Below are 13485 nucleotides of genomic sequence, written 5' to 3' on the forward strand. Positions count from 1 at the left end.
GCTCTGGGTGACTCTGTGCCCCACAGACCCTGATCCCCACAGCTCTGGGTGACTCTGTGCCCCAAATGACAGATCCCCACAGCTCTGGGTGACTCCAGGATCAGGGACAGCAGCCCCAGAGCCGGCTGAGGGCTCCCTGCTCCAGGACACCCCCGGGCTGCAGCAGCAAGAGGAGTTAGGCCTGGCTCAGACTCAGTTCTGAGCTCCTGACGCTCAGTTTAGGATGCTCTGGTGCTTTGGCAGAGAAGCCAGCCTAAGAAATTCCCCGTACCCTCCTTGCTCCTGCCTTCACCTGCCTTCCTCATCCTCACAGCCGGCAGCAAGCCAGCAGGTGGAGGCTGCTGTACTGAATTTGCTATATTCAAACAAACACCACAAACACCCCTTGCTCTGCCTTGTGGCAATCCAGAATAAACTACCCAAAAACCCGGGGCTCCTGCACCGAGTGTGGCACCTCCAGAATCAACCACACCAGCCTTAGGCTGGAAGCAGAGGCAATGCTGAGAGATGGAACTGGTTCCAGCAGTAACCACAAATATACTTTTGTCTACCCCAAGCACACACATCAAACCTCCAGAAGCAGAAACAACAAAGGAAAACAAGCAACCAAGCAGTTGTCTAAGCCTTGTTTTCACTAATCAACACTGTTGTTACCCTCATCAATAGCTACTTGAATCTCAGCAGAAATTGCATTATGAGGCACACAAACATTGCTGATTTCAAGCTGTTTGTAGTTACTTGCCATAGTTGCAAAGCCTTTTTGAGTAATTTTAAGCTAAGCTCTGGCTCCTGGCTTTTGCACCACAAAGTATTTCTTTAAAAAGTAAAGAAGCATGACCCACTTAAATTCTCAAAAGGTAATGGTAAACAATTACTGATGTGATGTATCTCAAATATCTCTTGTGTTCTATTATTTATATCATGTGAAAGGTGTATTAGCTGCTGTTGCATCCAGAATCAAATTGCTTCTTTCAAAGTGCTTACAGTCTAATTATATCCATGCACTAATGACAGAGGAATGTGCAAGAAAGGAAAAGCTGGAAACAAAAATCAGTATTTTTCTTGAGTCTGGGCACTTGTCTCCTGGGGTATGAAGGGGAAAGAGTGCAGTGGTTCTCTGTGGTGCAGCAGGGAGATTCCTGAGCAAACACAGTGGAAAACTCCTACAACACGAATTAACCAGCATTATTCTGAGCTGAGTTTGCTGCAGGCAGGATGAGGCAGTGCTGGTGCTGGAAGCACAGCCCTGCAGCTCACAGCCACACTGCCCCATCCCCTGCACAACCCACAGGGCTCAACCAGCCTGAACAGAAAACTCCCACTGGGGACTCACAATTCTCCACCAAATTAAATGAGCTTAACAGAGTATTTGTGCTCCATGCAGAGGGCTCCAAGTGACACTCAGAAACTCAGAAATGCCCACTACAGAGAGTGCTTTCCCTCAGGTTTCCTACCCAGCTCTTCCCTGGGTTGTACACAAACATTTCACTCAAACCAAGGCTCATCACGCTTTCAGAAGACAGCAACTATTTACATGCACAAATGAGAGGCATTAATTAAAACATTGAGTTTTATTTGCATAATTAGTGCCAAAAATATTTTTATGGGTTAATTAGACTTCATGCAAATTGGATTGTGAAGATTTAATTTGGGGTTTGATAACCTGACTATTATAGTTCTGCAGTTGCAAATCTGCTCAGAGCTACATGCTGTTCTAAAGCTTTGTCCCCCCTTTCAAACTGGTTTAGTTTTTACTCCTGGCAGCCTCAAATGTTGCATTTTTCTTTTCCCTTTACCAGTCCTGAGGTAGGTTGACCCTGGTTGGATGCCAGGTGACTGCTAAAGCAGCTCCATCTCTCCCCTCCTCAGCTGGACAGGGAGAAAAAAATAGAATGAAAGACTCAGGGTTGAGATAAAGACAGGGGGAGGAGATCAGTCACCAGGAGAAATACATTGATTGAGAATCTCAGCTTCTGTGAGATTCTCATGGCAAGAGGAATTTCTACACATGTCCAATATTTGGGCACAGAAAACAGAAGTTAAAACCTGCTCAGGTTCTCTGTGCCTGAAGGTGTAGTGCAAAGCAATAATCCACCCAGCACCCACCACAGATTTCATGTTGCTCCCCAATGAGCCCAGTTTGTGGCTAACAATAATCCTGGAGCTGGCCAAGTGTTGGATCTGTGCAGTGGGAAGCTCTCTGCATGGATTAATGTACAGCAGCATCCTGAGAGTTCAGTGTGATACCTGGGAAGAGCTAATTTCCACTGCAAATACACAACTTTCCTGTGTGCCATGGAAGACAATCCTAATTATGGGGACAGCCCTGCTTTTTTGCTCAGCCAAGTCCCCAAAAACACAGCAAAGAGGGAGGGAGGCAGCAGTGGCAGCCCAGTTCATCCCAGTGCTCCCCACTGGGCTCTGCCTCACACTGTCACCCAGCAGGCCAAAGGAACCTGCAGTTCTGGAAGAATCCACTCTTTTCCAAAGGGGATTCTCCTGTCTTACACACTGGGAGGTTTGCATTACCCTGTGCAGTGGCTCACTGTGGAAGAATTCACTGCTTGCTCCATGAACCAGCCACAGAGGCTGTGATATGTTCAGAGAAACAAGGTCAAAACTATCAAACCAAAAAAATTAAAGCTCCAGTAAAACCCTTTGAAATTAAGACTATTCATATTGCTGCCAAAATGACACCACCCCCCAGCCCCAATGCAGGTCTCTTGTATTAATTATTTCTTTGAACTGATGAGTTTTATCACCCGTTATAGATCAGCAGATGGTACCACAGTTAACGTGTCTCCAGATTTCCAGGCTACAGGTTTAATAGCTGTGAGCAGTGCTAATGTGAGCCTCAACTCTTTCAAGCCCTGAATGGTATGATGGACATAAATGAGTTTAATGTGCCGAGAAGATGAGGTTTCATACCTGTTCCTTGAACTTGGGGCTATCCTCTGACAAATAACTGTAGTGGTCGAGTGCTTGCCACCATTGCCCACCTCTTGTTTCACGTCCCACTGCCGGGGGTCACTTGTCCTTGCACCGAGAATGTTCACACCCTTCTTCACCTTTGCCCTGTTGGAAACAGCAATTGGGAAAGGTTTACAAGCCTCATTCAGGACTGGGATGTTTGGATGCAGCTCAGTTGTGGGGATGTCAGCAGAGCAGTTTGAAGGTATCAGATGTATTCTAACCCAGCAGTAAACAGGAGACCATGAATGCAGAGCTATGGCCACATCACGCTTTTTGGACAGGGCCTTTTTATGTTCTGTCAACAGCAGGCTGGAGTTAGGAGTCACACTGAACCTGTAGGAAAACCTGCACTCAAGGTTCTTTATTCAGGCAGTATTTTTTATCAAAAGAAGCCTGTCCCAACACTCTGGAATGTTTGTCTGTATCAAGGCAAAATTGTGCCTTGTCACTGCACAGAGGAATGCTCCACTGGAGGCTTTTTAATAACCCAGTTTTATTCCAGATGATATTCCTCTGGATATCAGTGGACAGGTTGTTGTTCCTCTGCCTGACAATCTCCTCTTTCCTGCAGATTGCCAAGGAAAGTCCTGTTTGAAATCTCCAGCCTGGAGAGAATACAGCTGTTGATTAAGACAAGACTTTGTAACCCAGAGATGTTCTTACAGGACACAGATTTCTGCCACTCTCAGCTGTTACACCCTGTGGAAAAGTTACCTGTATTTATCTAGCGATGCTAATAACATCAGCAACAACTGCGTGGAAGGCTAATTACAGACCACTTGCTAATTAAAGAGCATTTGTACCATGAATTCCCAGCAAAGCTGGTGTTTGGGTGCAGAGTGTTGAACTGCTGATGCTCAGCTCTGTCACCAAGCACCAGGAATGAAGATGAGGAGTGACACTGCTCTCCTGAAGAGTGAGGCACAAGAGGATGAGGAGGGAGGAGGATGGCACTGAGGAGTGCCCAGCCCTGGGAGCAGTTTGGCCTCATCCTCAGCTGACTCCAGTGAACACCACAGCTCACCACAGCCTCTCCCAGCAGGGACTGGCTTCACCACAGCACAGAGGCTGAACTTAAAATCACAGCTTTCTAAAATATTCATGCAACACAAAATGTTAGTTACTGAGCAGAAATCACCATCTAGCAAGACATTGCTATCTTCCTGACATTTATGAGGACTTGGCCCCTAAGATTCTTTAAAAACCTGTTTTTTGCATCTTCAGCCAATAAAACACTCAAAAGCTGTCGTTAGGAGTGACTGAGAGTACCTGTCTTCTTGCAGTTTTTCAACAAAACACAATTAATTTAAGGTATTGAAGAAGAAAAATTGGAGTTTTTTTCTCAGTATAAAAGCATAAATGATTAATTCTCTCATTTGTAACATGAAACACCGTGGAGCTCTACAGAATCCTGTCCTGCTCTTGTAAAAATAGCCTGATGAATCTCTCATGCCTTCAGCTGAATTACTCAAGCAAAAGCAGGAAGGCAAAGGAAGAATCAAATTCATTCCTGAAGGTTCATTAAAGCTTTAAGTCCCATTAAGTTCTCCAGTATATTACAGTTCAAATAAATGAACAATAAATAAATGTTTCAGTGTTTATAAGATCTTGCCAATCTTGAAGCTGTGTAAATCCAGCAGTATTTCTACAGCAATCTGTATTTTAGGAGATGTTTGGATGTATTTTAGGACACTGCAATTTAGCAACTGGAGAGAAGTAAAAACTCATCGTTTATACTTTGTTCAGCTGTTCCTTGAGACAGGCTCTGAAATGACAAAACATTGCTCAAAATGAGTGGTGTTTGGATTTTCAGCAGAATTACAGCTCTGTCAGCAGCTGCAAATTGCTCTTTCCACCATGGAGCTCGACACAGTCGATACCTGGGCTCCTGCTAATTAGGATGGGCATTGTGGATGGCCAGGGTTAGTGGTCAGATACACTGCCAGAGGACCACACCACGGCTGCAATGCCATTTTGTTAATTAACTACAGGATGGGGCATTAAGTTGAGTGGTTTTCACATATGCCATTATATAAAACCCATTAAAAAAAAAATTCCATCCCAGGGTAAAGTAGGTTACGTTTAGTGAGAAAAATCAATGTTGTGATTGCACTTAGGACTGGAATTAGGGTATGAACACCCAGAAGATTGAACTTCCGAAATAAATATGCAGAAGCACAATTTGCAACTCTCCCTCTAAAAAGGGCATTGAGTTTTACATAACAAGGTCAATGAATGAATCAGAATTAAGTCAGAAGGAACTGAGCCCCACACAATTCCAAATGCAGTCTGTACACATACACTACAAATGTTTTCACTCTGATTTTTATTTACTTGGTGTTTGAGTGCTATCAAGGAAAAGTCTATTTAATTACTTACCAAAGATTTGTTGACCTTGTTGGATGTTTGTGATTAAATATTCATTTTTTTTAATCAATAGTGCCAAATTTGTACATAAAAATTTGTAAGTTATAGCACTTCAACCCCAAGACAGAGGACCTGGAGGCCAAATGACCTGACAGTCTCCTGTATTTACCTCACAGTATTTATAAATTTACTGTGTTTACTTAGGGTTGGTGGGTAGGGTGACAATAATAGAGAGGACAAACAGCTGAAATACTTCGGGTTCCCTCCATGTGGGGCTCCCCACTGCACTTGGGAAGTTCTTTCCCTTTTTGCTTTAGAGTAGATCCTCACACAGAGCTCTGTGAGCATCCACCAGCCACACCTTGTCAGCCTGGACTTCACCAGAGCAAAACCCTCCCCTCCAACGTTATTGCCAACAATCTCCTGGGAGTGCCACTGGATCACCCAAAACCAAATATCACAGAATCTAGGGGCAGCAGCTCGCTCCTGTGAGGGTGCTGTGTGTGTGTGTGCTGGAAGTTCAGCACAGCTTTTGTTCTCCTGCTAAAAGCAAAGCTGGAATGGCAGGATGGAACACAGCCCATCCTTGAGAACAGCACAGCACAGGTCAGCTCCAGCCCTCGCTCCCTCCCTCTCAACACATGGCAGCCACAACGCTGGGAGATTTTCTTGCTTCAACTTCTCAGGTTATTAATGCATAGCACAGGAAATCTGTGCCTCAGCTTTGTCTCAAAATAACTGTCTCTCTTTAAATCTCTCAAATGGAGAATTAAAAGATTCTGCTGGCATGCAGAGCAAGCAGCATCTCAAAGACATTACAGAGAGTCTCCAGCAGCTTACCTAGGAATCATGACTTAATTCGTGTCGAGACCAAGTAAAAGCATTTATTTACTCACACAGTCACACAGCAAATGTACAATTTCCAAGCAAATATTTCATTTGCAACTCGAAGCTTTCAGTTATACACAAAGATTTCCATTTAGTGCCTCACCTTCCTTACACATCAAATCTAGAAATGATGCTTCTAATTAATGCATTCTGATCAACTGCAGATGAAAATCTAATTCTTCCATCCCACTATCCTCAAATTACAAGAAATGTCAGCAGTATTTAGATATAATATTGTACAGCTATTAAAGACAGCAACCAAAAGGCAATTGAATCAGCAACAGCCAGAGCTGGAGATGGGACTTATGATTTACGGAGCTCAAATTACAGCTTCCTACTCCAATTGAAGTTTTAATCTCGTGGAACTGCATGGCCATGGAAGGGTTCTGCTACCTGCAGCGGTGCTAGAGAGGACAGAGTGCCCAGTGCTGCCACCAGTTCTTCCCATGCAGGATTGTGCTGATGTGTGCTGATGTTAGAGAGCATCTCTGCTCTCATTGCAGAGGGATTCCTGCTCAGAACACAGGTCCAGGCGGAGCTGCCGTGTCTGATGTGCTGTGCTGGGGACAGGCAGCCTCAGAGGAAGGCTCTGAGCCCCAGGGACACCGAGCTGGCAGCAGCAGTGCACAGGGCAGGGGAAGGGCAGGGGAAGGGCAGGGGAAGGGCAGGGGAAGGGCAGGGGAAGGGCAGGGGAAGGGCAGGAGTGTGGCTGGAGCAGAGCAGGGATGTGCCCAGCACAGGGACTGCTCACCCAGGCACACTGTGCTCCAAGGTCTGCCCAGCACCCTGACCACAGGGCTGCTCCAGAGAACAGCCAGCTACACCAACACTCAGCTGCTGTGCTCAGGGAGCCCCAGGGTGTCTGGAACAGCTGCCCAGCCTCGGAGCTGTTTGCTGTTAGGCTGGCCATGGTCCGAGCAGGGCTCCAGCCACAGCTCCGGCTCTGGGCACTGTGCAGAGCTCCCCAGAGGATGCTCCTGCTCCTGCTCCTGCTCCGCAGTAAATCCCGGCTCCTTACCCTGCCAGGCTGCAGTTTCAGCTGAACAAATGCTGACCCCTTTTGGTCAGTCTTCTCCTGAGCCTCGCTGCTTCTCGATACTCTCTGCTAATCCTCTCCTGCAAGCCCTTGACTTCTCTGGCTGTAAAGGTCGTGCTGTAAGAAATTCCCTTGGTGCCTCTCCTGAAGCCCAGGGAAGCTCTCCTGCTGGCTTGCTGCCGGACTGCACGGTACAAGAAGTCTCAAAACTTTTGAGTTCTGCCAGAAAAATTTCAGCTTCTTCCTGCCATGATTTACGTTCACTCCTCTCCTCCTTTGTTCCCAGAGTACATCAGGAGATTAAAGCCAGCTGCAGGAACCCATAAAACCCAGGCAAGAGACTGACCACAGCAATTAAGGAAGATTTGTTTCATTAAGTAAATATTTTTCCTTTCATCTTTCTGTATGAAATGAGTTGCTAGATCTCACTGCAGCTCTGAAGGAACAGGACAAACATCTGCCTGCAAAGCATTACTCATTAAAAGCTGAGAAGCCAGAAGATGACCTGGTTAGCTGTGTCAGCCTTTCATATGTGATCCTTTAATCTGCAAAACACACAGCCAGAGTAAGTGTGATGGAGTAGCTGTGGCTCAGCTTAGGGAGTTTGGGGATCAGGTATCAGCTCCAGCTTCCTGCTGGGCTCCACACAGGGTCCCTGTCTGATCCAGCCCACTCCAGCACGCAGATGCCACCAGTGCTCTCTGTGGCCACCTCCTTCCTACAGAAATTTTCATTTATAAGCCACCAGCCCATCTAAGCTGGGAAAGAGAGCCCTCCTCAAGTGCAGAATTTAGGTACTAAATGGATTAGGTAATAAATTACTGCTAGTAGCAGCATTTCAGATTTGAAACTGAACTCAGAAGTTGCTCCAAAGGGCCATCCGTGCAAGAATCAGTAAAAGCAAAGACCTTGCTGCTCACAGCATCCTCTCTCCTTCAGGCATTTGTCTCTCATGGTGTATCCAGAAAAAGCCTTCAGGAAACCACTTTTGTAGAAAAAGAGAAATCAGCCTTTAAAATGTCAAAACAGCTAAACTCTAGGTATGCAGTTCTTGTTCTTCGCTCCTTACAATTTTCCTTTCACTTCCAATAGACCACAATGTTGTTCTATTTGAAATGACTTCGGAAAAAAATAACATGTCAAAACAAAACAAATGGAAATATTTCACTTTGAAAATGAAGTATTAAAACCCTTTAAGGATCTCCAAATCAGAATGCTTAATCTTCTCGAATATAGGGAGCAGCTGAGGCAGATTTCAGTATTTCTGAAACTCCTTGGTCTGGCAAATTGGCCTAAATTCAGCTTCCCCAAAACTGTGTATTTTGGTGACTTTCATGTCCATCAAAATCATACAGATTCTCCCCACAGTGAGGAGTCCTGAGAGATAAAATAGCTCAAGAACTGATCTTCTGTGGTGTTTCTTACATAACTGAAACTCCCTGATTTCCTTGGAAAATCAGCTCTCTTCTATTTCAACAGGAATAGGTGCTTCATATCCCTTAGGAAGATTTGGAGAGCTCAGCTCCAAGGCACGAGGTGGATGCTGACAGCTGTATTTTAGACTTTTTTCTTTCCAGAAAAGAAATCCAATGTATTTTGGGATGTTCCAAGGATGGGGTTCTTTGGGTTTTGGGCTGACAGCTGTGGTTAACTCTTTGTTACCATTACCAGTCCTCTTGAAGAGTCAGCTATCCCCTTATTGAGTTTTAGAAGAAAAGCAAAAAGAGGTGCTTTCTGTGAAGTTTGGATAACCCTGCTCAAGGCACAGACAGTCACTGAATCTCAGAAGAGCAGATCTCTGACAAAACTGCTTTCTCCAGCCCTGAATTTTAATAGCACTAGCTAAGGGATTAGGAAAGGCAGGGGGGGCAATCCAAAAGAATCTCTAAGTAAAAGCAGGATGGAGCTGCACAACACAACACAAATAATCTGGATTTGTCTTCCAAGCTTCGAGGAAACCCAATGTGAATTTACAACCTGCTAACGTCCTGCCTCCAGCAAAGATAAACACTGCACACCCCTGACATTCCCAGCAGCTGGCACTGAGCTGCTGCTGCCTTCAGCTCAACTCCTGCTGCTCCAGAGAAACATCCACTGCAGCTCCTGCTGCCCCAGGGGCTCTCACATCCACTCACAGCCACTGCTCAAGGCAGCACCCACACCTGGAGCAGGCTCACAGCTTCAGGCAGCTCCTGCAATGCTGGCACAAGCTCTCCTTGCCCTCTCTGCCTTGGACAATTGCTTTTCTGGGGCCACTTAGGTGGCAGAACCACCGATACTGAGCTCAAATGATCAGAGCAGCAACAAGGCAGGAGAAAGCAAAGTCCTGCACCAAACAGCTCCAGTTCAACACACGCCTTCCCTCCCTTCTCCACTCCCCAACCCACAGCCCCAGGAATTCCTCTGGATGTAGAGGTTGCTGCCAAATCCCACAGTTTTACATGAAGTAACAGGGTACAGGGTTAGATATTTATGGATGTTTAAGCCTCAGCTCCCAGAGCCATTGGCAATGAATCCTCACAGTTATTTAGAAATGAGGAAGAGGCAAAACTAAAAGCAGAAGGATAAGTGTTTTCAAGAGCATGAATCCCTAATTTTCCTCTTCCAACACCTGAGACTGACATCTCAGAGCAGAAAGCCCCATTCCTGGTAGGAAGGATGGAGACCCCTGGAGATAAACGCTGTCCCAGGATGGCACAGAACCCTCTCCCTCTCGGAATTTACAATGTACACATTAACCAGCAGCTTTGCTGAGTACATTACCACATCTCATTTGAGACAGGGGATTGGCCAATATGTTTAGCCCTCTTTTCACTATTACCTTTTACTCATGGAATCAGCAAAAAATCTGTTTTCACAGGAAATGCAAGGGAATTACAGAGAAGACCAAGGTCTTGCAGTGCCTGAGAGGTGTTTGCAGCAGTGCTTTAAAGCCTCTGTTCTCCTCATCCCAAGCACTTGAGATGCTTGACCTCAGCTGACATGGGCACAGCCTGAGTTTGCAGTTCTCCATTTCCTTCAAGGCTGGATGAGTAGCAAAGCTCTTTTCTAATTTGAAACTCAAACAAACCAATGGGTACAAGTGACAGATCCATCTCAGGAACTCTGCACAGAGTGAAAGAAGTTGATGCATAATCACATCCAGGTAAAATCCCTGCAAAGTCTTTGCTGTGGGATCAGTATCTGGGTGAACACTCATTTATGAATTCATCACATGGGGAGACACAGGAGACCAGGCTGTCTGCTTTGCTGTCACAAAGAGAGCTGGAGTAATCTTTCTCACACCAAAACATGCCTGCTGAGAGAGGCAGGAGAGACAGAGATGGCTGTTGTGTAAATAAAAATCCTACTAGGGTGAATCCAGAGCACAGATTCAGCTGCACATGCTAAATACAAGCTCATGGATCTATTTTATAGGAGCAGAGACACTTTTTAGATAAGTAAATGCTTTGAGATTATATTTCCCTACTACATCCAGTTTCTATTATTACCAAAAAAAATCTCTAAGCTGCACATTTGTGACATTCCCCCAGCTGGCAGAGCAATAGCAGTGCTGAGGAAAATACTTACTGTTTGCAGTGGTTATTAGAATTATTACTTAGACCCCAAGTGACTTTCTGAAGTAATCTTCCCATGCAGTCCCTTTGTGTTTTTAATCCCACCCTCACTCCCCCTCCAGAGGCTGCTCTGAATGCAGTTTTGCCATCAGCCATGGAGCTACAAGGGTTGTGTTTCCTTCTTCCCTTTGGGAAATTATTTTGCTGAGATCAGCTGCTGGAAGGAGAAAGGGCCAAATGTCCTTAAAGCAGTGAGGAAGAGAGGAGCTTTCACTCAAGTAGTTGTTCCAAATGCACCCATGCTAGGTTCCTGTCCAAGCAGCTGAAGAGAGCCCCAGGATGCAGCTCTGTCTCATTTGTAAATTAATCAGTCTGATTTACACTGATTGAAGGGTGGAGGTTTTACCTGCAGCCCACAGGGTTGTGCAGGCTCTGCACCAACCTGTGCCCCAACCCACTCCTGCCTGCCCTCCCTCTGCCTCGAGGGGCTCCTGGAGCAGAGGCTGGACACAGCTAAAGGAATAAAGTGGGGATTTATTAAAAGCCCTTCCAAGGATGCACCTTGGGCAGTGCAGGAGCCTGGCTGTGGCTGCACCCAGGATGGACCCAAGGTGGACAGAAGATGGGCCCTGGGTCAGGAGTTTTTTATCATTTTTGGTCCATTTCCATTTTGGGGTGAATTGTCCAGTTCCAGCTGCAGGTGATGCAGTCCCAGATTGCTCTCCTCAATTCTCTGCTGCTTTTGGGGCTGAAGCTGCAGCAGTGCCCTTGGTTCTGGGCTGGAAAAGGATTGTTGTGTGTGCCTGAGCTGTGAGGAGAACTTGCTGACATTCCATGTGAAGTTCAGAGTTAGGTACCAGTACAGAATCTGGAAAATATGAAAGCCAAAGCTTCAGGCATCACCTCCCTCTGAAGCACTGAGCAGCACCAACCAGGGGCAACTTTTTGGCCAGCTGAGTGCCCAAACTGTGATGGACAAGGCAGAAAGATAACTCAGATAGCTCAGACAACTGCAGAGCAGGAATTATGGCCACGTGGCTCCTCCACAGCCCTTGGACCACCACTCCCAAACCCGGTTCTTCCTCTGCTCATCACAACCCTCACACTTGCTGATGGTCACTTTATGGCACGTGAACACAGCTAATGTGGATTTTGTGGCAGAACCAGCACACCTTGTGCTGCAGGAGCGTGGCAGCAACGCTACAAAGACGGGCTGGGGGGTGGAGCAGACAGAACCGATAGCTTTTATCACAGAATTGAGTCTTAATCTAGAAAATGCTGGCACTGATCTGTGCTACAGCCTCCAAATTGGGCTCTTTCATGCTTTGAGTTTATCCGGCAAAAGCCCAAATCCTCCTGCCCTGAGGCAGTTGCTGGTAGTTTGTGTATTCAGGGACAGATCTGGGATGGGAACTCCTGCAGCTCAGCAGGAGAAAGCAACACAAAAAAACCACGGATGGGATGTGGCTCAGGGAGTTTAACTACTGCACAGAACTCCTCTCATCCTCCTGCAGCTTTTTCTGGAATTTGTCTTTTTTTTTTCCCCTGAAAGTGACTGAGAAGAGAGACAGATAAACTTCTCTAATCATTAATAAATTCTTCAAAAGCTGCTGGGCTTTACCTTTACTAACTACAGCCTATCAAAGAAAGGGTTCTTTCTAGAGAAATGAGCAAGAGAGAAAGGGAAAAAGCTGCAACCAAAATGAGTGCATGACTTGACACTTTTGTAAACAAGGCACTGTTTGCCTTGGGGATTCTGAAAGGATTCTCATGGAGATGGGGCTGCCTTAGGAGCGAGGGGCAGATGTCAGCACATGGGAAACCACAAGCTTTCTGGACCAGGTTTTAGATGTTTGATTTGCCAGCCCCATTTGGATCATCAATATTATCTCAACAACACTGCTGGACACAACCAAGAGCAGCAGCTCTGGGTTATCATCAGCTATTGCAACAGCACATTTTAAGGACTCTTTTTTAAATTCTTTTTTTGAGTCTGTGCTTGTACTTCAAGAGAATGGAGGACTCTTGAAGCCACAGTGAACAGAGTGAAGTCTTGAGAGGGCAACAAGCTGCTGAGCTCCTTTGACATATTGCAGGAATCAGCAGGACGATTCTGGGATGTATCAAAAGAAAACCAGCTGTCAGTGAAAGCCACAGGCAACAGCTTCTTCCTGGATGCAGATATTAAGGTCATGATATACCTAAACCAACATAAAACACCTACAAGATAAACAGATCGATAGATCTGGAACTCTCGTTGTGTTCACTGGTTCCCTCTTTGCGAGGATTCCAGAGTCACATTGCCTTTATCATCTCCCAGGGAGTCTCTTCTTTCCCCCTCGATGACTCTCCCCAAAAGTCATTTCAATTCATCCAGCTCCAGCCAGCAACTAACTGCAGGGATGAAAATCATTTTGTTTCAGCTTGATGCAGCAGAAACTGGCTGAAGCTAAATAGCAAATGACAGGGCCCAACACAAGCACCTGATCCAGGGCTGCACAGGCTCCAGCAGCAGCAAAGGCCTGGCTCTCCCCAAGAGCTGCTGCAGCTTCTCCCAACACTGCCCCTGGCACAGGGAGAACATTCCCAGGGAAATGCTTTAACCTGAGCACAGGGAGAACATTCCCAGGGAAATGCTTTAACCTGAGCACAGGGAGAACATTC

At 46.0% G+C, this 13485-nt stretch overlaps 1 protein-coding gene across 2 annotated transcripts in view; it reads right to left on the reverse strand.

Moving 5' to 3' along the window:
• Positions 1-13485, reverse strand: part of TMEM132C (transmembrane protein 132C) — a 167858-nt gene that overhangs the window by 65220 nt on the left and 89153 nt on the right. For both annotated transcript variants that reach the window (XM_015643919.3, XM_015643920.3), the window contains exon 3: positions 2929-3075. In XM_015643919.3, the coding sequence (XP_015499405.1) occupies positions 2929-3075 (147 nt within the window). The remainder of the gene's footprint in view (positions 1-2928; positions 3076-13485) is intronic.

Source organism: Parus major, chromosome 15, assembly GCF_001522545.3.
Source record: "Parus major isolate Abel chromosome 15, Parus_major1.1, whole genome shotgun sequence".
NCBI classification, from domain to species: Eukaryota; Metazoa; Chordata; class Aves; order Passeriformes; family Paridae; genus Parus; species Parus major.